This window comes from Equus asinus, chromosome 15 (assembly GCF_041296235.1).
Source record: "Equus asinus isolate D_3611 breed Donkey chromosome 15, EquAss-T2T_v2, whole genome shotgun sequence".
Classification (NCBI taxonomy): Eukaryota; Metazoa; Chordata; class Mammalia; order Perissodactyla; family Equidae; genus Equus; species Equus asinus.
Window position 1 is genome coordinate 42,542,196 of NC_091804.1, and position 26,572 is coordinate 42,568,767.

General features: G+C 46.3%; 1 protein-coding gene across 14 annotated transcripts in view; it reads right to left on the minus strand.

Annotated features, from left to right (window-relative positions):
- The window catches only part of BCAS1 (brain enriched myelin associated protein 1), a 107,053-nt gene extending 93,135 nt beyond the window's left edge, over nucleotides 1–13,918 (minus strand). For 7 of the 14 annotated variants that reach the window (XM_070486155.1, XM_044748210.2, XM_014832253.3 and 4 more), the window contains exons 1-3: nucleotides 13,254–13,406; nucleotides 3,073–3,149; nucleotides 685–763 (exon numbers count right to left, since the gene is read on the minus strand). In XM_070486155.1, the coding sequence (XP_070342256.1) occupies nucleotides 685–763; nucleotides 3,073–3,144 (151 nt within the window). In that variant the 5' untranslated portion in view covers nucleotides 3,145–3,149; nucleotides 13,254–13,406. Of the gene's footprint in view, nucleotides 1–684; nucleotides 764–3,072; nucleotides 3,150–13,253; nucleotides 13,750–13,781 lie in introns of those variants that run through there. The other 7 variants (XM_014832221.3, XM_044748208.2, XM_070486154.1 and 4 more) reach the window with 6 other exon arrangements.
- Between the last annotated feature and the right edge of the window lie 12,654 nt (nucleotides 13,919–26,572).

Sequence of the window (26,572 nt, forward strand, 5' to 3'; positions counted from 1 at the left end):
TTTATTATAGCAGATACCTATGTTGTAAGTACCATTATTATCCCACTTTACAGACAAGGAGGCCAAGATTCAGAGAGATTAAGTAACTTGCTCAAGGTCACACAGCTGGTAGGTGGCAAAGCCAGCAGTCTGATTCCACAGGGCTTACCCGCAACCACTGGGCTAGACTGCGTCTTCCTGTATAATTTATATGTATTCTTCACATAGTAGAAGCTGGCCACTTTTGATACATTGAATTTACTGTTTTGTATTCTGGGATAAATCAAATAGATAAGTATATTGTTCTGTTTTAAAACTGCCCTCACTTAGGGAAAATTCTGTTGTTTTGTATACTTTACCGGTTTCTGAAGAATTCCTAAGTGTTGAGTAACATGTAAAAAGCTTCATGAAGGATCCTTGAATCCTCTCAGCGATTCTATGAGGTAGGTATTTTTATACCCACTTTAGAGATGAGAAACCTGAGGCTTAGAAAGTCAAATGACTTGCCCCACGTCACACAGCCACTACCCTGCAGAGTTTGTGACCCAGTTTGTGACACTGTGTTTCGGTGGCCCCAGGAAACTAATACAAGTGTTTTCCAAGTGAGCCCGTGGCTTCAACCCTTCCTTTGGTTTTCCCATCAACAGGATGGCAGTCCCTTCCTGACCCCGAGAGGAGCAGCCTGCCTGCCCGTGTGGCACTGACCTTCGTCGTAGAGTTGAACTGTGTGGGTTGACAGCATCACTGGCATCCCGTTTTGACCACACTCACTCCCAGAAGCCACCTGGAACAGAACATGTGGCATTAGGAGTCAAGTCTTTCGGGAAAAGCAGAAGACCTGGAGGCCACAAGGGTGCCTCACAAAGTTAAACTTAAAGGCTGCACTTCTAGAAACTACCCTGCTTCCGATCCTGCCTGAGAGAAGCTAAACCACCCACTCCGAGGACTGGATCTGTGCTTTGTCTCAATGAGCCCCATATGCACAGTCAGTCTGGACCCCGTCGCACAGACGGGACGCATGGCCTGATCTGGGGCGCTCGTGTAACAATGGGGAACAAGAATTTAACACACTGATTCCGAAACCCGTGAGGTTAACCTCGCTCCACTGTCCTGCGCACGCGAGCACAGTCCTCAGCCAGACCTTGTCAGCAGACGCTCACATACAGGAAGAGCGTGGTTGCTTTTGTTCTGCTCCACACCCACGCCCTCCACCTTCACTGTTGCAACCTCTTTCCAATTTTAGGCCACTGCTCTGATTTTTTTCCCTTTTCTAGTATTTATTACAGATATTAAAACAGATTATGTAGGTGTATACACGTACACATATATACACGTGGAAATATGCACACACACTCACATGGAAAGAAAAAAGTTGCAAAAGAGAAGGTATGTTATATTATCATTTTAGTAATGAAATAATCTAAATTATACCACTAATAGTTGACACTGATCAGATATTGATCTTCTGCTCAGTACGTTGCATGTCGTCTCACTCTGCTAATACGGTTAGCAGTACAATATATGTTAATAAGTGCCGAGAGAAAAACACTAAAAGACTAAATAGCAACCTCTTAAAGATGGGATCCTCCCACGGGATATGGAAGACTTGTCCTGTATAGTTTTGTTTAAAAGAAGCCTGTCTTCCTGAATTTATCATTAACCCTACTGAGAAATCACAAATCTAAACATCAAACCCATATGAGTGTTTGGCCCTGAGGTCACAGCTGGCAACACTCGGCCAACACTTGGTGTGCAAATTTGATTTATTTGGCTCACAGAGTTTAAGTATTTTAGAATCAGTTGGCAATATTTAAAAATCAGGAGATTTCATTAACACTGTTTTCCAACTTCTGGTAAAAAATAAGACTCTGGGAACATCTCGATGGTGTGCCTCTGGATGGGTCCACCCTCCTGCTTCGCTCATTTTTGTGACTGCCCGGCCCCTGGAGGCCAGAGGCTCCCAGACTTGGAATCATTTGGGAGCCTGAGCAACTAGTGACGCCTGGGCCTATACCTAGACATTGCATTTTAGTTGGTCTCAGGTGGGGCTAGGACTCAGGGGTTTTAAAAGCTTCCCAGGTAGTTCTCATATAGGATCAGGTTTGACACCCCCTATGTTTTCAGCCCTTTTCTTCAAACCCAGCCTTCTTTTCTGGGCAGGAAGTCCCTCTATGATATGATCAATGTTAGTTCATAGGTATCATCTTCCTGCCACAGGGATTTCATGTTTAACTGAGCTCCAAGTCTTAAACTGAAGTGATTTCAGAAGCACGGATGGCAGATATGAGGCTTTCTGCTACCTGGTCCTAGAAGATCCGAGGAGAAGCATCTGGGCGTCCCTGGCCCGGCCTTCCAGCGCTGTCCTCTAACAGAGGGATTCCTGAACTAGGAGTCCTCCACCTTGGCTGCACGAGCTACAGCTGAGGAGTTTTGAAAATGCAGACGCCCGCCCTCACTCCCACACACGATTCTGATTTAATTGGTCCAGGGCGCAACTCCGGCATCACAATTTTCTAAAGTTTCCCAGATGATTCTAATGTGCAGCGAATGCTCTGAGCTACTGATCTAAACCTGGATTTCTCATCCTTGGCACCATCGCCATTTTGGGCCAGATCATTCTTTATTGTGGGGGCTGTTCTGTGCACAGTAGCATGTTTAGCAGCATCCCTGGGCCTACCCGTTAGACCAGTAGCCCTACCTGAGTTATGACAACCAAAAATATCTCCAGACATCACCAAGTGTCCCCTGGTGGAGGTGGGCAAAATCACCCACAGTTGAGAACCACCAGTCCAAACCCCCCTAGGAGCAGTGACCCAACTGGCCCATAGGAATGGATCCTCTTGGAGGTCCTTAAAGACAGAGCGTCCATAGGCTCCCAGCCCTGCAATTTCTGATTCTGGAAGTCTTAGGTGGGGCCTCAGAGCTGCATTTTTAACAATCTCCTTGATGGATCCTGGAGGTTTGAACACAACTGAACAACCCATGGGAACAGCAGCGCATCGTCAGTCAGGTCTCCGCGGTGAGCACGGGGCAGGCTGTTTATTCTGCTCTTCCTGCTAGTAGCTAATGGCCCAGTGACCACCACTACACTACCTTGTAAGCGTCTGTTTCCAATTCGTTCTCTTGGTCTTCGGTTCTCTGTGGAACACTCATTTGGTTACCCATTGTCACTGCAATACAGAAAAAAAGAGAGAGAAAAATTAAAACCCCAATTAACAAAAGTCTTCCTCTTGCCTATGAAGCTCAGGTACGGAGATCTGACAAGCCACTATGGGTGTCACAAGGCCAAGTTAGACCAACTGCTTATATTTAATTTGGAGAATGAGAGGAGATTTTGGACTCATATATTCAACTGAATTAGTCAATGCAGCCCCAATTTGCAATTGCATTTCATTGCTGAGGGAATATTTGCCATCGTGAAAAGTGTATTCAGTGTAGATAACATTTTCTTCCCCCTTAGCCGGTCACAGCTGTTAGATCAAGAAGATTCTAGGATGAGGATAATTAAAACAATACTTATAATTTTTAGTATTCTCTGATCTTTAAATTAAATTAGGTCGCCTGTTAAAGCCTCTCATTGCACTGGCATTTTTTTTCATAGCACTTAGCACTATTTGTAATTATATATTTACTTGGCTATATTTTCATTCATTCATTGATTCAAAAATATATATTGAGCACCAACTCTGTGCCTTACACTGTGCCAAGCACTAGGGTTACAACTGTGAATTAAACAGAGGAGGGCCCCTGACGTCATGGAGCTGAAATGTCGGGGGGTGGGGGGGGACAGATAGTAAATGAATAGATAATAGATCCAGAAACCAGGCATTTCTGATAGTTCCAGGCAGCGTGGTATAGTGGTTATGTGCACAGAGCCTGGAGCAAGACAACCTGGGCTGGAACCCTCTACCCCTCCTTACTGTGTGTTCTTGGATGAGTTAATTAGCCTCTCTGTGCCTCACAGGACTGCTACAAGGACTCAATGAGTTAATGCTTGTAAAGTGGTTAGAACAATGTCTGGCTCATAATAAGCAATATGTAAGTGTTTGTTAAGCAAAACACATAGCGTTCAATGCTAAGAATAAAAGTAGTTTGGTAACATAGCAAGAGGAGGTCGTGGAAGAGGGCAGGAGGTGGCAGGGCTAGGTAGGATGGTTCTGGAATGAAGGAACATTGACCCAGATTTAGAGGGCAAAACAGAATATTTAACTTCTGTCTCCCTTCCCCAATAAATTGTAAGCATCCGAGGGCGGGATTTGTCAGTCTTCACCCACCGTGGTGTCTCCTGTTCTCAGCACTGCATTTGCAGGTGCGAAACGATTACTTGCTGCTTGAATGGAGGGAAGGATCATGAACAACGACCCCCCACCTGGCAGGCACTGAGCTAGGCACATGCTACATGGTCACTAAACCTCTCAAGAGCCTTGTGCTAATCGTTCTGACAACGGTTAATAATGATTTCACGTGCGCTCAGTCCCGAGCACTGTTTTCCAAGTGCGTTTCCGGTATGGTCTCGTTTAGCCCGACAGCTCCCTTATGAAATGGGTGCTGTCATCAGCTCCTTCTAGATATGAGGAAGCTGAGTCACGACGAGGTTAACTTACTTTCCAATGGGCGCTCAGTTAATGAGAGCAGAGGCAAGAGTCAAACACAGGCTGCCTGTGCTCCTAGCCACTGGAATGTTCCGCACTTTGTTCCCTCCCCTTGGAAAGGAGGGCACTGAGTCTCCCAAACTCACCCAGGACACACATCCATAAAACGGCCAAGTGAGGATCTGACCCCGAGTACAACTGGTTCCAGAAACGGCGCTCTTTCTGCCACAACTAAGACCTACTGCCTCGCTACCTACAAATTTCCTTTTCCACACAGACGATTCCAGTTTAGCCCGTCTCCACAGACCTGGCTGCTGGCAGCTTTCGGAATAAAAGCCAGGACTTTTGATTTCTGGCCAAAAGCAGCCACCACGTCGCCAAGATTCCCTGGGGCCTCTGACCCACGGTCTGAGTTTCGATGCCCTGGTAATAGACTCGATGAGTAAATTACGGAGGCCCAAAAAGGGTCACAGATCTCACCACCTGCTCTCTTGGGGGAATTTGGTAGATAATAAAATCTGGGGACTTTACATGTTTTCTAATCAAGCCGTGTAATAAAGCTGAGCAGTGCTAAAACATACAGGACACTTGTTATTTCGCAACCTTTTCTTTTTATGAAATGCATACTTACAATGGACCATCACTTCCATCTATAAATGGGACGTTACAAATATAATGTTGAATCCCCAAGACCAGTATCTGCAAACAGCTGTGGGCCAAATCCAGCTTGGGGCCTGTTTTAACAAAGCCAGGGAGCTAAGAATGGGCTTTACGTTTATAAGTGGTTGGGAAAAAATCAGAAGAATCATAAATTGTGACACACGAAAATGACATGAAATTCAAATTTTGGTGTCCATAAATAAAATTTTATTTTATTGGAAGACAGCCACACCCATTCATTTGTGTATTTTCTTCGTATGGCTGCTTTCATGCTACAAAGGCAGTGTTGAATAACTGCCACAGAGGCTGTATGGCCCACAGAGCCTCAGATATATACTTTGTGGCTCTTTTGAGAAAGTTCACCAACCCTGTCCAAGATGACTGTAGGTAATTTTTACCTATTTTGCAAATAAGGAGATTGAGGCAGCTGAGAGATTAAGTGTTGCCAGTAATAAGACTGACCAGGATTTGACCCCACTGTGTATAAAAACAACAACTCTAACAACCATAGTAACGATAAAATAGTAACAATAATAACAAATTTGGTGAGTGCTTACCATATGCTGAGACTCTGTTCTAAGAGCTTGCAGTGAACTAATTTACTGCTTGCAGCAAAGCACCAAGACGGCAGGATCATCGTGCCAATTTTACAGATGGGAAAACAGGTTCATAGGTGAAATGCCTTGACCGAGGTCACAGGCAAGAATATACACACACTGGACAATGTCTCCATCTAAATCCAGCTTTTTACAAAATTAAAAATGATTTACCAACGGTTTACAAATGGAAAGCTCCTCTTATGCAATTTAAATTCAGTCCAATTCGGGGGCTTCTTTCAATAAAAATGTTTGAGGTTATGGAAACTCTTTGGGCTGGGAGAAGGGTGACATGTGCAGGCAGGAGAGAAACTTTTTCTGATCGTTGCACATTATAAGGAGCCTTTTGGCAAATTCAGGGCCAGGTGGACTGAAAGAAGGAGATTCCACTCGTGCTCTTTTGGAGCGATGACCTAGATTCAGATCGCATTGCTTTCCACCAGCAGTTATAACTTGCGTGTCGTGAAATTGCTCCTGCCCTTCCTTCCAGTTTTGCGAAGAGCAGGATTTACATGGGACAAAAACAGAAGGTGACTGCCACCTATTGGCCAACATGAGTAGCAGCAGCAATGACTATATTCAGCCTGCGGAGCGACGTCAAAATGTCTGGGGAGGTCAAAGGCAACGCTTTTATGTTTAACAATGAAACCTTCTGTTAAAAGTTGGCAACAGAAGGGCAAGTCTTTTAGTGCCCAAAAGATAGTCCAACTAAGAAAACAATCATGCTAATCACGTCTGTCGCGTACGGAGCGCTCGCCACGTGCCAGCCCAGGGTGAGCATCCAGGTTGAGAGCGGTGCAGAACACAGCACAAGAGCGTGAGCTCGCAAGATACACGCCGGGTTTGCTCCCTGCTGGGCCACATACAGAATGAGTGACCCTGAGCCTCGGGCCTCAGTTTCCTCTTCTGGAAAATGGGAATGATAACAGCACCCACCTTAAGAGAGTGTTGTGAGCATTGGACAAATTAATATATGCAAGCTGCCCTGCAGAGTGCCTGGCACACGATGAGTACGTGCGAGTGTCAGCCATGATTAGGATCATCATCATTACCATTGTTGATATTTTCATTCCGTTTCCGCCAAAGTTGCCTGATAGTGAGAATCAACTGAGGAAACTGGCAGTACTTCCGATTCCCACGATCCTGTCAATCAAAAGTCCGGGCTGTGGCCCTGGATCTATATTTTTAGCAAATGCACAGGTGATTCTCCTCATCAGGCACATGTGGAAAATACCATGATGGTGACCATCTGTCCAGGCTGTCCCTGGAGTGAGGGGGTTCTGGAAGGAAGACTTTTATGTTAAAACCAGGAAAGTCCTGGGCAAACTAGGATGTGCTGATCACCCTATAAGCTGACTCAAGGACTCTGTGAGGCAAGGACTCTTTATCCCCATTTAACAGATGGCAAAACTGAGGCGCAAGGAGGTTCAGACGATAATTCTGTGGGTGATGTTTTCTCCAGTCTCTGACAAATGAGAGAAACAAATCAGATAAGGAATTTTTCATCCAGAAAAACACCTATTTGAGAGAGCTAGCTTTTATTTTGAGAAAACAAAATTTGAAGGTGATGTCAAAATGCCCTTTCTTTCACGAACTGATGGTGTTAGCTGTTCTGTTTTTATGCCCTTATCTGACATTAAACACAAGGTGCCAGATGGCAGGGGTTTTGTTTTCGAAATTGGACTCGTGTATGAGGTCCTAGCATTTTGAGAAGGTGGGATAAGTCTTTTCCTGGGGGTTGTTCAGACAAGACAGTCCCTTTGCTTCTCCACTTGCCGGATGTGTCCTGGAAACCAGTTCTCAAACTAGACTGCACGTGAGAATCATCTGTGGAGACTTAAATCCCTAAGCCCAGGCCCCAGCCTGACCGATTCCATCAGACTGTCGGGTATATTTTCAAATCTCTAGGTGATTTCCATGACAGCGAGGCTGAGAGCTGCTGTTTGCGATATTTCGGGGTTAGTAAGCATCCCCAGGGCCAGGGATCTTTCTGAGATGGTGCCTCCCCTGACTCAGAGACCCGGGTTCAGAATTCTCAGATGGAGGAAGGGCCTTGGCCTTCAGGGCCCACAAATCAAGCTCAGCCGGGCATCTGAAAACGTTCACAACCGTTCAGGGCCCTCCTTTGTGCGCCCTCTGTTTTGTCAGCCTGCAAATCAAGAGAAACCTCCTGGGTCTCCAGCTTTCCTTCCCCGAGAATGGGTGCACAGGGCGTGCTTGCTCCTGGACACCTCGCCTTCCACTGGGCCGTCTGGCAGTCAGCAGGAATGCCCCATGCGAGGGGGGCGAAGGGCTGTTGGAGTGGGGAGCAATCACGCTCTCCTCCTTGTCTGGGTGCCCCGACTTTCCCCACAAGCAAAGGAGCTCTGGAGGGAACCAGGCCCCCACCAATTGCATGACTGTGAGGCCCTGGGCCCTCTGAACGCATTTTTCCTGTGGAAAATGACAGTATGCATGATGACGACAGTAATAACGTGTTTGGAGTGTTTTCTGTGTGCTGTGTGCTTCTGATTTGTGCATATTGACTTTGCTTGGTCCTTGAAACAACCCTTTGGGTTAGACACCATTATTTTCTCAATTTACTGATGAGAAACTGAGGCACAGAGAGGTTGTGGCACTTACCCAAGAGTCTTCATCCATCACGGTATTGTGGGGAAGGAAGTGGGGGAGGCACATGCCTGGTATGGAGTGAGCACCCACGAGTGGTAGTGAGAAATATGGGTACATGTATATAATGTCTGAGGCTTGGTCCCAATTATTCAGGACTATAAATTTATATTTCATATTTTAGATCCTGTCATATTCCTTGATGAATCACATTATTATGTTGAAAATTTCTCTTTAGAAATATGTTCCTATTTCTGACTCATAATAACTTGAGAGCAGTGTTTCTCAAACTGGGGGCGATTTTGCCCCCCAAGGGACATTTGGAAATGTCTGGAGACATTTTTGATGTTCACGACTCAGGGTCGGGGGATGCTACTGGCATCCAGTGGGTGGAGGCCAGAGATGCTGCTAAACATCCTGCAGTGCACAGGGCGGCCCCACAACAGAGAACGATCTGGCCCCAATGTCACTAGTGTGGAGGTTGAGGGCCCCTGCTCTAGGGGCTGGACTTCATGGTTTTCTCCTCACGCTTACAGCCCAGTAACCCCTAGGGACCTACGTTTCTGAAGAGCTGGTTGGAGGATGAGTCCATGAGGGTGAAACAGCAAGCCCTCCCGCCTGGGTTCCTGTCCTGGCTCAGCACAGCTGTGTGCATAAGCCTCAGCTCCTGGTCTGCAGAGGTGAGGGACGCAGGAAGGACCATCGCAGATCCAGCCTCATCAGTGAGGATGGAAAGGGTGTGGTCCATGCCGTGTTTAGCCCAGTGGTGGAGGAAAGATCATTGCAGATCCATCCTCATCAGTGGTGGAAGAAAGATCATTGCAGATCCATCCTCGTCAGTGAGGATGGAAAGGGTGTGGTCCATGCCGTGTTTAGCCCAGCGGTGGAGGAAAGATCATTGCAGATCCATCCTCGTCAGTGAAGATGGAAAGGGTGCGGTCCATGCCACGTTTAGCCCAGTGGCTGGTGTGCAGCAGCTGAGGAATAAAGATTAGCTCTTGCTGTGAGTGGTGAATAAAACGTGCTATGCTTTTGTAATAATTATACCTCGTATTTCTACAGAGCCTGCTCTGTGCCAGGCATTGCTCTAACTGCTTTCCTCTGTTAACTCATCGCATCCTCATAAGAACCTCCTGAGGAAGGTACTTTTACTGTACCCATTTTACAGATACGGAAACAGAGCCCAGGGAGCTTCAGATGGTGCTACGGACGGAAGTGGTTCCCCTCCGAATTCACATATTGAAGCCCTCCCCCAGGTGGGACTGTATTTGGGGATACGGCCTCGAAGGAAGTAACTAAAGTTAGAGGAGGCTGTAAGGGTGGGGCCCTGATCCGATAGGATTAGTGCCCTTATAAGAGGAGACACCGAGAGCTCTCTCTTTCTCTCTCTACCATGTGGGGACAGGGTGAGAGGGCAGCGACTGTGAGTCAGCGAGAGAGCTCTCTCCGGAAACACAATTGGCCAGGACCTAGATCTGGAACCTCCCGGCCTCCAGAATCCTGAGGAAATAAAGAGCTGTTGTTGAAGGCACCCAGTCTATGGTCTTTTTGTTATGGCAGCTCGAGCTGATTAATACACATCCTCTGCTAGTGAGTGGGAGGACTCAACCCTTGGTGGCCTGCTGCCATACTTCAACTCTTAACTGTCTCCTTTCTCACCTTCTGCTGTCTCCTTGGCCATAGAAGTTATGCTATATTTTACTAAATTTTTATATGTCACGTAATACAACATAGAATAGAAAATATTTATTGTATATCTGCTTTTGCAGTAAGAAATTAAAATCATAACTAGTCAAGGAACGTGGTCTGATCTAGGGTGAGGAATGCAAATTGAAGAGTCATTGCTAATCTTTGTAGGGATTTAGCACAAGAGCTTGCAGCAGTCAAATGAGAAAATGCTAGTTCTTACTAAACTATTTATTTCTCTTATTAATGTTCTGACCCCGTCAGCTCCGGGTTCCCGTGCCGGAGTGAATCGCCCACTCTGGAAGTTCCCATCGAACCCTTCCTCTTTCATTCCAATCACTGGTGTTCCCGTCGCCTCATTTTAGTTACAGGTTAACAGTAAGCCCTCCGCCTGGGAACAGATCGGCAGCAAACACAGTTCAAGCTGTCCTGGAGAAAGAGCTTTTCTGCGGCTACCTGGCCAGCCGGCAGCTCAACGACTGTCAAATGGAAGGGGGAGGTCCTCGAAGGGTGGAATGGTGACAGAATTAGTCACTGAGTAAACAGAAACACCTTTGATCAATGCAATGGAATGTAGGCAAACTTCGGGCCCTGCTCGCCACCCAGTTGAGGGCAATGCCAACATGGCCAGGCTGGCACACCCAGCAGAACCAGCCAGCTGCCTCCCCAGCTGTGAAGGCAAGGTCAATAGGGATAAAGAGAACAGACCTGTTCTGCCAGGTCCTGCAGTCCTGCGTCTCCCGGAGTTCCCCAGCCCAGGGCTAGGAATACGGCAGATACCACAAGGGCTGCCCTGTGCAGTGGTGCAGGCTGCCTCCCGCACAAGGGGGCACATGAGGACCGAAAGCCAGCCTTCGCTGTGCTCTCCAAGCCCTGCACCCTGTGTGGACTGTGTGGGTCCAGGGAAAGCGGCACCTTCATCAAAATTGTGCTGGGTGTTATAAGAACGCTTGGTAATTGATACCTTGCTGTTGGAACACTCAGCTATGTTTGTATAAATGGTTGATGTTCCTAGAAGGCTGAGAGCTCGCTGTCTTATTCTTAGTGTTGCACTGAACATCCTTAAGCTAATAATGATAGCAGGTAACATAACTCAAGACTTACTGTGAGCCAGGTAGGGCCAGGATGAGGGTAAGGCAAGAGAAGCGCCCAGACGCCACATGCAAGGAGGCATCCCTCTCAGGGTTGGGCAGGGGCAGACTAGGCCCCTGTGAGGGAGCGACTCCCTGCATTTTGCCCCCAGGCGCCTCGCTTGCTCCTCCCCGGTCCTGGCCCTGGGGCAGGCGCTTGACTTCCATTGCTTCCGTCTTTTTCCTTACAGCAGCCCATTACACAGATAAAGAAACTGCAGCTTGGTGATGCACTCCCCACCCCCAGAATGTAACTCCCCGAGGGCAGGGGCCTTCTGTCCTGCTTGCACACAGTGAATTCTCAATTCACATCTGCTCATTAAACGGATAAAAAAGAGTGACCGGCCCCAGGTCAGAAGGCTGAGAAGAGGCGGAGCTGGGTTTGAACCCAGGTCCACCTGACATGGGTCCTCAAATCCTTCCCGGCTTCCCGGCCCAGCTCTGGGCAGCAGGAGAAGCTGCCGACACTGAGACAATCAACAAACGTTTAACACTGAGCCTGCGTGGAGTCGGGTGGTCGACCTTCCCTAGTTCTTTTCCGTCCCTTTCCCTGTGCACTTCTTGTCACGGAAACCAGCTGGGATCTGCTCTTACGGACCCCTCGCTCTCCTGAAGCACACGCCCTTTTCCTAAAAAGACAGCACTTCCCGAGTTCAGAACTCTTCAGAAAAAGAATCCTCTGTGATTTTGAACGTTGGCTTGTTCCCCTGCTCTCCCTTAAACTGAAAACTGCTTTGGGTGCCCTCCCTCTGGGCTTTTGTTTGGGGAGAAAGCACAATATATACACCCCAGGACTCGAACACGCAATCACAGCAGAGCCCGGCCCAGACGCCCAGACAAGGGTGCCGTGACTCCCGCGGGGCACAATTCAGGGAGGCGCCAGAAAACAGCCAGCAAGATGAATAATATATTTTAACACATTTTAAAAAACCAGAATTAATGCTGTTACTAATCCTATCTTTGCTTAACTTGTTATTTTGTTCATCATGGATGTATTGGCATTGCCTTTAAAATTTTTAAATATTGCCTCAAAATATAATCTATCTTGATGACTGAGCTTTTGATGTCTCTTAAATTCTGTGCCCAAGTTGCGCACCTCATTCCTGTCATTCAAGTCCCGGCCTGGATTGAATCCAGGACCACAACTTCCTACCTCCGCCCCTAGCCTCATCCTTCTGCTTGTAAAACGGCATTGATGACAAGGACAAAAATAACAGCTATTTATTAAGCGCACAGGTGTTCACACACGTTAGTCCTCTCAGGCCTCACGGACATCACTTTGGTCTCGGTGCTATTATGATGCCCATCTTACAGATGAGGAACCTGAAGCCCAGAGGGGTGAAGTCACCTGCCCTCGGGCACCCAGCCTGCCCCTGGTGGGGCTGAGACTGGCTCCAGGGCACCCACCATCTAATCATTGTGACAATTCAAGGCAGGAACTGGAGTTTCAGAGGGCAATGCAAATTTCTGCAGCCAGGATTTGAATCCAGTACCCACCTCGAAGGATCGTTTTGAATGTTAAATAAGACAATAAAGAGCCAGATTCTCAAAGGCACTTGAGGCGTCCTTCTCCCTGTCTCCTCCCCTTCCTCAGACCGTGCTCCCAGGTGCAGACGCAAAATCGGCTTTCCTGTGGGGCATTCTTGTCCTGACAGTGGTCCCCAAATCGCAGAGCATACTCCTCCATCCGCTACCTTTTCCCCAAGTTTTACACTTGAAACGACCCCTCAACGGATCGACGCAAATAGGAGCTGTTTCTGTTGCTTTGTCCCTGACACTGCACACACTGTCATTAATCCTTGTACGGCCCTTTTAAATAAGGCTAGCTCTGGGTCCACTTCACAGATGGTGGAACTGAGGCTCACACATGCCTGGGCCATGCAGTGAATCCTAGCAGAGCTGGAGTCAGACTCAACCCTCTCTGACCCCTACTTGCTATATTTCACTGCCTGCCACAAACAGCAAACCCTCACACCGTGCCTTAAGGATCGGGAAGCAGTTACCTGTTGAGCCCCTGGTGGGAGTGTCTTCAGTCCCCTGGTGTCACCTGCGGCTGCTCCTGCTGGAAGTGCCGTGTCTCCAGCTGTGCTGCCAGTCCCAGGCTGTCCACTGAGCTCAGCTCCCTGCCCTTTGCTTCCTCGTCTGGGGCCTGCTGACTGAATACACAGAGCAGGGCAAACAGAGCGTGGGTGGGGCCCTCCTCTCCCCTGACCGGCGGCAGAAGCAGGTTCTCTTCCTGGATTCAGGTGCTGTCCTCACCTCTCCAAGAAAAGCCCAGCACCCGATTCCTCTCGCGCTATCGCCTCCCTGGCACTCCAAACATCCCGCCGAGTGCCCCGCGCACCCACCGCGGCCGCCCCGGTGGACCTGGGCGCATAATTCCCTTCCGCAGTAACCATGGGTGACGGTCAGAGCAGGGAAAACATGTTCTGTAGGATTCTGCAGCTCTGTCTGCCTTTCACCTTCATTCCTTCCAGAACACCAGCTCCACCGCCATCTAACCACCTATTTGGAAAGGAATAGCATCTCACCCACTGCACGACCCCCAGTCACATAAACATCACTCCCAAGGGGCTCTGGCCACGGGATAGCAGGCAATCCAAGGGCGGCTTATTGCGCTGGAGACTGAACATGACATTGGAAAGGGCATTCTTCTTCTCTCCAGACTAGAAATTTGAGACAGGCGGCTTAGTTTATTTAATTTCAGCAAGGATATTTATTAAAGTGTCTCACAAGGACATATAAGAGCACGAATCAAAAATAGCAAAGGAAGATAGAAAAACAAGAGTGGGTACATCAATGGGACCAGGATCATCAATAAATGTGAATGTTGATCTACAGACTTGCTACGAAGGCTTCACACATGTGGCTTTGAGCTTCCTAATAGCCAATGCAAAAAGGGAAGCATGCTAAGTTATAGTAGTCAGTGTTCTTGAGAAAACATTCAGGGAAATGCAAAGTCGTAATTATTGTGGCTTTATTCATAAATATGTTTATCCAAGTTCCCATCATGACTACTTGTTGAGACCAGGCTATATACAGGCCTGAGTTTAGTGAGGTGAGGAAAAGAGACTCTGTCCCCACCCTCCCTGGGGCTCATTGTAATTGAACACGGAGTCCCACAAATAAACACAGCATCGCAGAGTGTGAGCCTCATTATGAAAGAACAGCCAAGGCAGCTAAGAGAGAGAAACAGCAAGAGCCAGAGAAGGCCCCTTTCAGGAAGCAACATTTAAGGGACAAAAATACTATTTAAATAAATACTGAATTCACAATCAGACGCATCATAATTAGGGCTGTAAACTCAGTTCCTGCTTAGTGCTGTACATTTAAATCAGAAATGTAATAAAACCCAGTTATTAAGCAGCTGTCATGCACGCACACCATGCCAACACAAGCTTAGAGGCAGCCTGGCCTGTAGGTTCAGGAGCTTGGGCCCTGGCCCTGGGTTCAGATTTCCACGCTTACAGACCAGCTGCGTGACTGGGAGCCGGCCGCTCTGCCTCCCCAAGTCTCTGCTCCCTCCCTGGCTCTGAGCACCCTTGTGTTTATTTCATGCCAACTTTTGTCTCCCTGACTCCCAGCACCCTGCAGTATGAGATGGCCATGTCCCTGCCACAGAGGAGGTTGACAAGCACTTTCTGTTTGGCCTGGCTCCCTCTTAATTATTTGTGACAATAACTGCCATGTGGATGGCATTTAACTCTTTGCAAAGCATTTTGCATCCGTCCTTCCCAGTTACGGCCACACCGTAATTAGGATTTTTGCACGCATTTTACAGAGGCAGAATAGGAGGTTTAGGGAGAAGAGCGACTTGGGCCATCAAGGAGCATCATTCAGGGAGGGAATTTAGCTGCTATTCAGGCATATTGTAGCCTGCCATCCAGTGTTAACTGAGTCAGCAGCATCCGTGGAGGCAGGGCCGGCTACGTGATTGGCAGGACCCAGTGCAAAGGGAAAATGCGAAGCCCTGGTTCTAAAAGCAGGGACAGGTACTGGGAAAGACACTACAACATAAAGCTTTGTCTTTCTTCCATGGTCTCTCTCTCTCTACTTGCCATGTATTTTATTTGCTATTCAAAGACATTCTAAGTAAGTAAAATTAAAATTTTAAATGATTAGCATCAATTTTACCATTTATCCTCGTATTGTGCAACACCAGTTTTCAATGCGATGGACTCGTGCAGAAGCGCCCCTCACACAACTCTGTGTATTTCCTTCTTACTAAAATACAGTAAACGCTGTGCAAAATGAACACGGGTTTTTATTTCCCTTCTAGATACTTGCACGTCTACCAGCACTCTCTACCTTCAGTTTATTGATGTATCAGGAGCGGGTGGAAGGGAAAGAACCATGGCTGCCCCAGGTTTCCCTTTCTCTGGCATCACTGTCAGCACATTGGCTATCCCAAGGAGGCAACAGGAGTGAGAGAGAACGTGATGAGCTTTTTGTATTGTTCATGTTTCTAGGATGCGTTGCCTTCTTTCTGCACTTGAGGCGATTGCCCATTTGAAGGGACAGCGTGGCCTCCCAGGGCCATCAGGGCCCCTACAAACTCAGTTGTAGGTGGAACACATTGCCTTGTACTCACTTTGTACTCACGTGAACATCCACCCATCGTGGGTCCCCTGGAAGTCTCTGCCCGTGGGGCGTCATGGATGCTATCTGTGAACGGGGCAGCGACGAGCAGTGGACACGTGTATGGCACGTGTCTCCTCTGCTCATGCAAGTGCCTCATTGTCCCATCAGATTTTTCTTTAAAGATTTCTTTTTTAGAGCAGTCTTAAGTTCACAGCAAAACTGAGAAGAAGGCGTGGAAATTCTCCAAATACTGCTCCCACACACGCACGGCCTCCCCCACTGTCATCATCCCCCACCAGATGGTACCCTTCTTACATCAATGGACCTAGTGGTCACATCACAATCCTTCAACGTCCCTAGTTGACATTAGGGCTCACTCTTGGGGTCATCCATTCTATGGGTTTGGACTTCTGTGCACTGACTTACATGTGCCATTAGAGGATCACACAGATAGTTTCACTGCCCTAAAGATCCTCTGTTCTCTGCCTGTTCGTCCCTCCCTCCCCCTAACCGCTAGCAATCACTGATCTTGCGACCGTCCCCACAGCTTAGCCTTTCGAAGGATGTCATAGAGTTGAGATCTTACAGCATGTAGGCTTTTCAGATTGGCTTCTTTCACTTAGCAATATGCATTTAAGTTTTCTCCAGGTCTTTTCATGGCTTGATAGCTCATTTCTTTTTAGCACTGAATAATATTCCATTGTCTGGATGTACCAGTTTATTTATCCATTCATCTACTGGAGGATATCTCGGATGCTTCCAAGTTTCGGCAATTATGAATACAGCTGCTATAAACATCCATTGTAGGTGTTTGTGGGATAAAAGTTTCAACTCCTTTGGGTAAATACCAAGAAGCGTGAACGCTGCATTGTATGGTAAGAGTATGTTTAGTTTTGTAAGAAGCTGCCAAACTGCCTTCCAAAGCAGCTGGACCCTTTTGCATCCCCGCCAGCACTGAACGAGAGCTGCTGTTGCTCCCACATCCTCGCCAGCATTTGGTGCTGTCAGCGTTCTGGATTTGGCTCTTCTAACAGGTTGTCCCAGCAGATTGTACTTTCACAACACGAGTTCAAAGGTCAAATTATTACAGATTTCAAGATGGTGAACAGAGAGCATGAAACGAAGCTCAGGGCCCGGGCTGGAGGCAGCACTGAGTTCTCCGGAGTGCGAACTTCTTGGTGGAAGGACTTACTTCCCAGCGTCCACACGGCAGGCGCTCACTAAGAGGAGAGTTTCTCTCGGCCGTACATGTTTTGGGTGGTGTTCATCGTCACATCTCCTGACTTGGTTCACCGCTTACTCTCTCTTCACGATCTCCACCCCTCTTCAAATATTGACGAACTCACCAAGTTGTCAGCTCCTGTTATCAGACTGCTTCCCTGGAACCTGAACTGGAGCTGGTCGCTGTGCCAAAAAGAATCATTGGAAATAGGAAATCTGAAATCTCTCTAGCAGCCTTTTCCAGGCCTCCCCCAGCCACCCTGCATGCCCTTCTTCTACCTCCATGCAGGTGACTCACTTGGAGCCAATGTCAGCTGTGTTTTGGATCACTGAGCCCAGGGCGGGGCAGGACCCAGACATTAGAGTGTGGTCATGCACACCCACCTTGCTTTGGCTGAGACAGTAAATCTAATGTGCACCTTTGTCTTTTTGTGCCCATCCATCGCTTGGCGTCTTTCAGATCTCTTTCTTGTACACTCTCCGATGTACTCCTTATGACAATCCCATACACAAGAAGCGTCTGTTTGGGTTGGGAGGAAACAGAGGCTCAGAGAAGACAAATGTCCTGCCCCAAATCAAACCATCAGCTGATGCTGGAGTCAGTCTCTCCAAGCTAAACCCAGGGCCCAGCCTTGGGTAGGAACCCAGGCTCTGGAATCAAGCAATCTCAAAAAGATTCCTGGCTTCAGCAGCTGATTAGCTGTGTGACCTTGGGTTAAGTGTCTTGCCCTTTCTGTACTTTAGTTGTATCATCTGTAAAATGGGGATATCGGCAGCACCCAAGTCATAGAGTTGCTGTGGGAATTAAATGAGATAATTCACAGAAAATACTTAGCACAGTGCCTGGCACATAGTATGCTTAGTAAAATGTCACAGCCACTAAGTGGTTGGGTTGGGGTTTACACCCACAAGATCTGACTTCAGGACCTGTACTCTCAACAGCTGAGTTTTCAGCATGCATACGTAAAAAGATGATATGTGCGTACAAGCACGAATAAACAAAAACCCAAATACATAAAATTAAAGGGAAAGAAAGCACAGTAACAAACCCACCTGTGATCTAGAAACCACACGCAGACTATGCTGTGTTGACCACTTGACTGAGCTTATCTGTTTGACATCTCTGCCTCTTTGAGTCACGTGTGTAACTCAAGCAATATTTTAGGAACTACACTGAGGCCTTTTCCTGCCCCAGGGAGACAGTCTAACCCTCTGACTCTCACTGGAATGTGAGAACACCTTGCAAGGAGCAGGCCGGGGAGGCCCGGCCTCAGTTCGGAGCATGGTTCTTATCCGCTTCAGGCCCTGCCCCGGAGCTGGAATGGGGTTTACACTGCCGTCACCTGCGGAGGCCACGTCTGCCATTTCCCCCTGATCCAGAGCCGTGCTGTCTATCATTTAATGCTGTTTGTTGACCTCTAGGAGGGGCTGACGATTAGCAGAGTGGTTCAGAGCAGGGCCTAGCATCAGACCCTAGTAAGGATTCTGGCTCATTCTTCTAGGCTGTGCGAAATCAGCCATACTGCGTGTCCTCACTTAAAATAGAGCAGTAATGTCTACTCGGAGGATTGTCTTGAGGATCCAGTGAGGTGAAGAAAGAAACTAGGCCCAGTTGCCGGCCCCTGGCAAGGGTTCACTCAGAGCTGCCTGCCGTTACCGTCTACCACTGAGCCCAGGGGGATGAGTAAGACCTTGACACAGCCGCATATTCAGAGAGTAATCTTATCTCCCCTGCTTTCATGCATCTTCTTTTATTACAAAAACAGTACCTTATTTACATTTGTAACCTAGGTGCTCAGCTGAATGCCAGCCGGAAGCTGGTGCTCGCCCCCTTGTTAAATGGCTCGTGGAGTGCTGAATACACAGAGTACAGGATCTGCTTGGGCTGGATCCCGGTTTGGCCTCAGACTTGCTATGTGAATGTCAGCAGGTTCCTTAGACCCCCCCGGGACTAAGTTTCCTCACTGTCAAATGGGGGTGGAATGCCTACTGTATATAAAATATTCACCCACTGCCTGGTACACGCGGGGGATGCGTCCCAGCAGGCGGCAGCTCCTGTTTATTATTATTATCAATATCAATGAGGAACGAAGCACGTAACACAGAAAGAGAGAAGCCACCTGTGTTGGTTGAGGGAGAGCAGGGTTTCTCCACCTTTGCACTACTGACATTTGGGACTGGATCATTCTTCGTTGTGGAGCATCCTGTGCATGGTAGAATGTTTAGCAGCACCTCTGGCCTCCACTCACTAGATGCCAGTACCACTTCCCCAGTTATGACAACCCAGAATGTCCCTGGACCTTGCCAAATGACCCCTAGGGGCTAAAATCATCCCAGATGAGAACTCCTGGGGTAGAAACATGGGTGAGAGTCTGGTGACAGCTTTGTAGGGCATGCACTGCCTCTTCAAACCTGAAAATTGAGAAGGACCGGAGGCTGGGAGGCTGGAGGATGGAAATTCCAGAGGATCAAGAGGCAGGGAAGAACACAGAGGGCTCTGAGACTTTCAGGTCGCCCAGTGGCTGCACCTTAGAACATTATGACCATAGTGATTATTATCGCTATTTGCACCAGAGAATAAGGCTATGAATGTGGCCAGGACCAGATTGTGACCTTGCTTGTCACATTAGCAGCCTGTAATTTATCCTGAAGGGCCACCAAAGGTGTTTACACTGGGGGGATTTGGGGTTGTGGTGCCAGATACAACAATGAAATTCTGACATGTGCTACAACACAGATGAACCCCAAAGACATTATGTTAAGTGAAATAAATCAGGCACAAGGACACATATTCGACCATTCCCCTTATCCCCAGGGTAGTCAAATCCATAGAGACAGAGAGTGGAATGGCGGTTACCAGGGGCTGGGGGCGAGGGCGGGGCAGAGGGAATGTGGAGTTATTGTTCAATGGGGACAGAGTTAAGTTTGGAAAGATGGAGAAGTTCTGGAGATGATGGTGGTGATGTCTGCACAGCAACATGAAGGTACTTGATATCATTGAACTGTGCACTTGAAAATGTAAAGTTTATGTTCTGCATATTTTATCACAATAAGAAAATACAGGATGCTTGTTAAATATGAATTTCAATTAAAATAATGAACTTTTTTTAGTGTAAGTATATTCCAAATATTGCGTAGGCGTGGCAAAAGTATATCCTGTGCACTATTTCAGACACTTATACTAAAGCATTATTTGTTGTTTATCTGAAGTTCAAATTTAACTGAGTGTCCTGACTTTTATTTGCTGAATCTGGCAACTGTAATTTGGGGTCATTCCTGGGGATGGACTGGAGGGGAAGGGAATAGTGACAGGCAAACCAGTGAGGACACATGTAGGTGCAAGGAGCAGGAAATCTGACTGAGAGTGGCTTCGATGTACGGAGGTTTCTTGTTTAATTAACAGGCAATCCACAAGAAGGTGCTTACTTCACTGGCACAGCTGCCCAACAACGTCTTTAAGAGAGACTCTTCAGACTCTTAGAAGAGAACTTTGATAAATGTTATTTTTGTTAGGTGTGGCTCACTCCTATGTGATCCAACACTCTTGGGAGATAGAATTCCTGCCACTTTTGGTTCTGGGTTTGGAAAGAGAGGGACCGCATTAGCTCCCAGATGACAGCGCTGATGGTAAAGGAGACCTCGGCCTCATAGATCTGTGCCTAGACTTGGGGACACAGCAAATTCTCAGCGAGTGGACAGGGTAAGGGAGCTCCCCGAATCTAACCCATCTGATTTTGCAAGACCAGCCTCCAGCACCAGCTACAGGCTGGGCTCCTCACCTCCATGCTTACTCGGAAGCTACAAGGAGATGAAAGCCATAAGAGTGACAGCACAGCCAGGGGGAGGCATCGAGAAAGTGGACAAATCTACATGGACCAGCGCGAAAATCAAACACCAGGTTAGACCTCCACAATTTTAGTCAGCTTCCCTACAAAACTCTGTTCTTGGGGGTGACGAAAGGAGAGGAATCTATTTTCTGCCACTTTTCTAGCTTATCCCAGACTTCATTATGGTGAACATAGGGTAAAATGAAACCATAAATATTGCAATGTTGTCAATGGACTCCGCCACAGGGAGACTTCAGTCAGAAAGCTGTTTTAAATTAGAAGCCTCTGTAGATACTTCTGCAGGCAGAGTTGGAAATATGGTATTATGAGGTGCTAATAATTTTCCCTCATCATGTGAATTCTCACGGGGTTTTCCTTCTCACAGTGAATGAAATAAGAGGCAGAAAATACAGACTCGAGCAGGCAAGGGTTTGTTTTGTTTTCTTTTTCTGCTTTCAGGAAGGCGGATAGGGTTTCCTGGGCAGCGGTGTCAGAAGACAGCTCCAGTCCTGCTCTGTATTTGAGCAAATGTGAGCTATAAGACAGAAGGCAACTAGGGAATCCTTGATGTGGGAGCTTCCAGAACAGAGAAAAGGTTACTCAGAGAGACACAGGCAGTCGCTGTGTTCACTGTGGCTCTGGGGATGTAAGAGGCATTTGGAGCCCCCGTAGCCGGGTACCCTCCCATCTCCAGTCTTATATACTGGGTGTGGATATTTCTATGTCAAATATTTCACTCTGTTGATATTAGACTTCAGATTCAAGGTGGCTTTTTCAAGGCATAGTGTCTGCAGTTTCCTTTCTCCTTCCTGGTCAATTAGCTTATTACCATTCCAATGAGGAAGGTGTGTGAATCTTCAAGAAAAGTCCTCCAATTTCCCAGAATACATCCAATCAGAGCCCAGAGTGAATTGCACATGAGGTTGATCATCATATTGGCAGATGACATGGGGATATGATTCTCAGAGCAAGAGGGGCAGACAGCAGAGTGCCAGCTGTCTGCCTGCAGGACTCCGTGGTGTACAGACTTCATCCTTTCTTCCTGTTGCCGTTAATTTAGGATTGACCGGTGTGATTGTCATCTGCAATGTGTGGATGAACAGAGCCTGCATCACATGAAGGAAGGGTTCAGAGGGTTCCCTTACAGAGTCTCCAGAATCAAACAGAGGGACAGGGTTTCTATTCCCAGCTCTGGCATTGACTAGCCACGTGGCTGCAGTGGATGCTCGGTGCCCGGCCGAGACCCCCCTCCAGGACTGACTCATTTCCCAGCTTCTGGAAGGGTTGACTGTGGATGGCTTTCTCTCTGCAACTTGCCCTTTCCTCAGATCATGCTCCTCCCCTTGGCAGTCAGCATCCAACGACTTGTTGATATAGAGATGCAAGGACTTGGTCACCTTGCTTCAGTGGGGACAGCTCTGACGGGTGGACTCAGCTCCAGAGCTCCCAGTCAGATTGAGGTCCTGGTGGGACTATACCGCAGCTCCCACCTACTCCTTCCACCCCATCCTGCTTCCTTCCCACCCTTACAGGGGCCCTTTACAAAATCACACTCCAAAAGCTTGCCACAGGCAAATCTCCATCTGGAGGCTGCTTCCCATGGACCCAATCTATGACAATGGAAAGTCCATCTTTTAAATTGAAACACACATGGGAAAAAGTGAAATCAACAATTTGAAAGATGATCCAAAGAAATGCAGACAAACAATGTGGGGCTATCATTCCAGCTGTCCTGGGTCACTGCCCCAGAGCTACACATTTTCTTGTGTGTAGTTTAAGATAGTGATTCTCAAAGTGTGGCCCAGGAATCCATGGATGTCCCTGACTCTTTCAGGGAGTCCATGAGGTCATACGGTCTTCATAGGAATATTAAGATGCTTTTTGTTTTTTTCTCTCTCATCCTCTCACGGGTATAGAGAGAGGAAAAAGTTCATTATGTGGTTTCAGAATTCATACTACAACTAACTTTAAGAAACTATCACGTGTCAAGCTTGGGTGTAGGGTCACAGCACACTACCACAGTTGTTTGAAAAGGCTGGTAACATACTTCTTCTTTTTTCAATTACATAACTGTGTAGGGCTGGGCCTTCCCCATCCACTTGAACCAAAACAACGTATGGAAACATTGAATGCTGAAGCGGATAGGAGAATCCAGCTGTCTTCCATTAATGGCAGAAATTAAAGAGATTTGCAAAAGTTTAAAATCATACCATATTTTTGTCTTTTTTTCTATTTTGGAACAAACCAAATAGTTCTGTTGGAAATTATTGGAAAAGCAATTTTTCATAAAAACGTTATTTTTGTTAACATGGAACTGGTTTATTATTATTTTTTAAAAATAAATTTATAAATAAATATTTTAAAAATAAATAAGAGCATTTTGGAGTCCTCAATAATTTTTAACGATGTAAAGGGTTCTGGAGAACAAAATTTGAAAAGTACTCCTTTATTTTTATATTACAGAAGGAATAGATGCATTATAAAACATTCAGAAAGCAAACATATAAAAGGAATAATAAGCTATAATCCTATTTCTGAGAAATACTCTCAGTATTTCTCTCATTCCGTATCAATATCACACATATATTACTGATCCTGAAATACTGTTTTGAAGCCAAGACGTGTTTTTTTTTTTTTTTTTTTACCATTTTATACAATGCCAAATATTTCATTTAAAATAGGACTGGGAGTGCCTTTGAATGGTTGTGCCCCCAGATGAATCAACAACCTGGCCATGTTGTACATGTGAGTGTTTGACATATTCTGTTATTATGAACACCACAGACATGAACATCCTTGCTGCAATATTATTGCAATCATTTCCTAGATTTTTCTTTTAGAAACATTTCCCAGATGTTAAAGTGTTGGATCAAAGGGTAGGGTAATCACGTTTTAAAGGCATTTGATACATATGGCTAAATTCCTCTCAACTCAATCGCCTTCCATGAGGCCGGGGGCTGGGTGTCCATCACTCAAGATTATCTTCTGTATTTCCACAGATGGATGCACTGATGAATGAATGAATCAAGTGTGAGAGGGACAGTTTCTTTGTACTCAGCTTAAAATTTGAGCATTAGCAGTTATAAAATTATTTTGTATTTGCTTAGTAAAAAAAGATGATCGCTCATCAGTGTTTCATCTTGTAATTTTTTTCCCTTGGTGACATGAAGTTGAAAACGTTGTCACATGTTTATTGGAGATTTGTCTTTATTCTTTGTCAACTGCCAAAACAATTGACGCGTCACAGCCGGTCCTTTTCGTCTTGCAGCTTGCGGGCTCCTTACCGATCAGTCCTCATGACTCAACCAAGGCACAGGTCACGATAAGCGGAGTGAGGGGCAACATTGCAGTGATTAATCTGCCAGGATGTGGTCAGATGAACAGGATTTCTTAAAAGCAGGAGTTAATTGCCAACATTGAATAATGAGGGAACCTCATATAAAAATTCACAGTTCTAACTTCTCATTAAAAAACAAAAGGGTCTGGAAGCTGCCTGGTGCTGTAGCAGTTCACACGCTCTGTCTGCTTCAGCTGGGGTTCGCTGGTTCAGATCCTGGACCTACAGCCGGCCTGTCAAGCCATGCTGTGGCAGGCATCCCACATATAAAATAGAGGAAGATGGGCACGGATGTGAGCTCCGGGCCAGTCTTCCTCAGCAAAAAGAGGAGGATTGGCAGCAGATGTTTGCTCAGGGCTAATCTTCCTCAAAATAAATAAATAAATAAATAAATAAATAAATGAAAGAGCTTGGCAGTATTCTCTCATGACGGCTGACTGGGCCTGGATAGTGGTGAGCCTTTTAAAGGGATGTGTTTCTCATTCATGTTCCAGTTCACCTTGGTCCCCAGCACCCCCTCCCCCTCCGGCCCTGACTCCCAGCATCATTTGCCATTCATCCTCACCCTTCTGCTGCCATTTTTCTTAGGGTAAACTTCAAAGAACCATAAACTGTTTCTTATACCCAAGTTTCTATCACAAGTACGAAAAAGAAGACTAGGAGACCCCATGTCCCCATGAAAATGTGACAGCATCTTTGTGAAGGTGAAATTACATATATTTCACATGTGACATATTTAATATAATTTAATGTGCTGCATATTTAATACAATGTGTTTAATGTAATATATCATGTATTATATATCATATGTATATAAATATTGTTGGATATACTTCGTGTGCAAAAGTGTGTTTGTGTTTAAAACAGCAAGTATGATTTTTTCATCCAATATAAAACTACTATTTAAAAAAACAAACCCAACATTTGTCGTTTCCTGTCTTGTTGATTACAGCCATTCTGACCAGAGTGAGGCGATACCTCATTGTAGTTTTGATTTGCACTTCCCTGATAGCTAATGATGTTGAGCATCTTTTCATCTGCCTGTTGGCCATCCGTATATCTTCTTTGGAGAAATCTCTGTTCAGATCTTTTGCCCATTTTCTAATTGGATTGTTGGTTTTTTTGTTGTTGAGCTGTATGAGTTCTTTGTATATTTTGGATATTAACCCCTTATCTGATGTATGGTTTGCAAATATCTTCTCCCAATTGTTAGGTTGTCTTTTCGTTTTGTTGATGGTTTCCTTTGCTGTGCAGAAGCTTTTCAGTTTGATGTAGTCCCATTTGTTCATTTTTTCTTTTGTTTCCCTTGCCCGGTCAGACATGGGACTTGAAAATATGCTGCTCAGACCAATGTCATAAAGCGTACTGCCTATGTTTTCTTCCAGGAAACAACAAATGTTGGAGAGGGTGTGGAGGGAAGGGAACCCTTGTTCACTGCTGGTGGCAGTGCAAACTGGTGCAGCCACTATGGAAAGCAGTTTGGAGTATCCTCAGAAAATTAAGGATAGATCTACCATATGATCCAGCTATTCCACTGCTGGGTATTTATCCAAAGAACTTGAAAACACAAAGGCATAAAGATACTTGCACCCCTATGTTCATTGCGGCATTATACACAATAGCCAAGACATGGAAGCAACCTAGGTGCCCATCAAGGGAGGAATGGATAAAGAAGCTGTGATATTTATACACCATGGACTACTACTCAGCCATAAGAAATGACGAAATCCGGCCATTTGTGACAACATGGATGGACCTTGAGGGTATTATGCTGAGTGAAATAAGTCAGAGGGAGAAAGTCAAATACCATATGATCTCACTCATAAGCAGAAGATAAAAACGACAAAAAAAACCCAACATAGCATGGAGCTTGGACTGGTGGTTACCATTGGGGAAGGGGGAAGGGGGGAGCAAAAGGGGTGATTAGGCTCACACGTGAGGGTGAACATGATGTAATGTATACAGAATTTGAAATATGATATAAAAAAATAAAAATTAAAAAAAATAAAAAAAATAAAAAAACAAACCCATAAACTCTGAAAAAATGCTTAGGTATCAAGCTCTTTTAGGATGGAGAGTTTACCCCAATGTGTGAATGGTGTGTTCTGGGTCTTTCTGACCTCTGTAGACACAGGAGTTTGTGAGTCTTGACAAGGCTGCCAAGTGGTGTCCGTCCATCTTCCTGGCGCACTGGGGTAGAAGTCTTAAGCTGGGCTCTGTAAGTATGGTTCCCCCCCTCGGGAGAAGGAGATTTCCCACTCAGCCCACGTAGTCTTCAGATGTCTGGGTTATCTCAGCCTCTCTAGGGACTGGAGCTGAGAAAATGAGAAGCCATCCGTGAAGAACAAAACGGTGC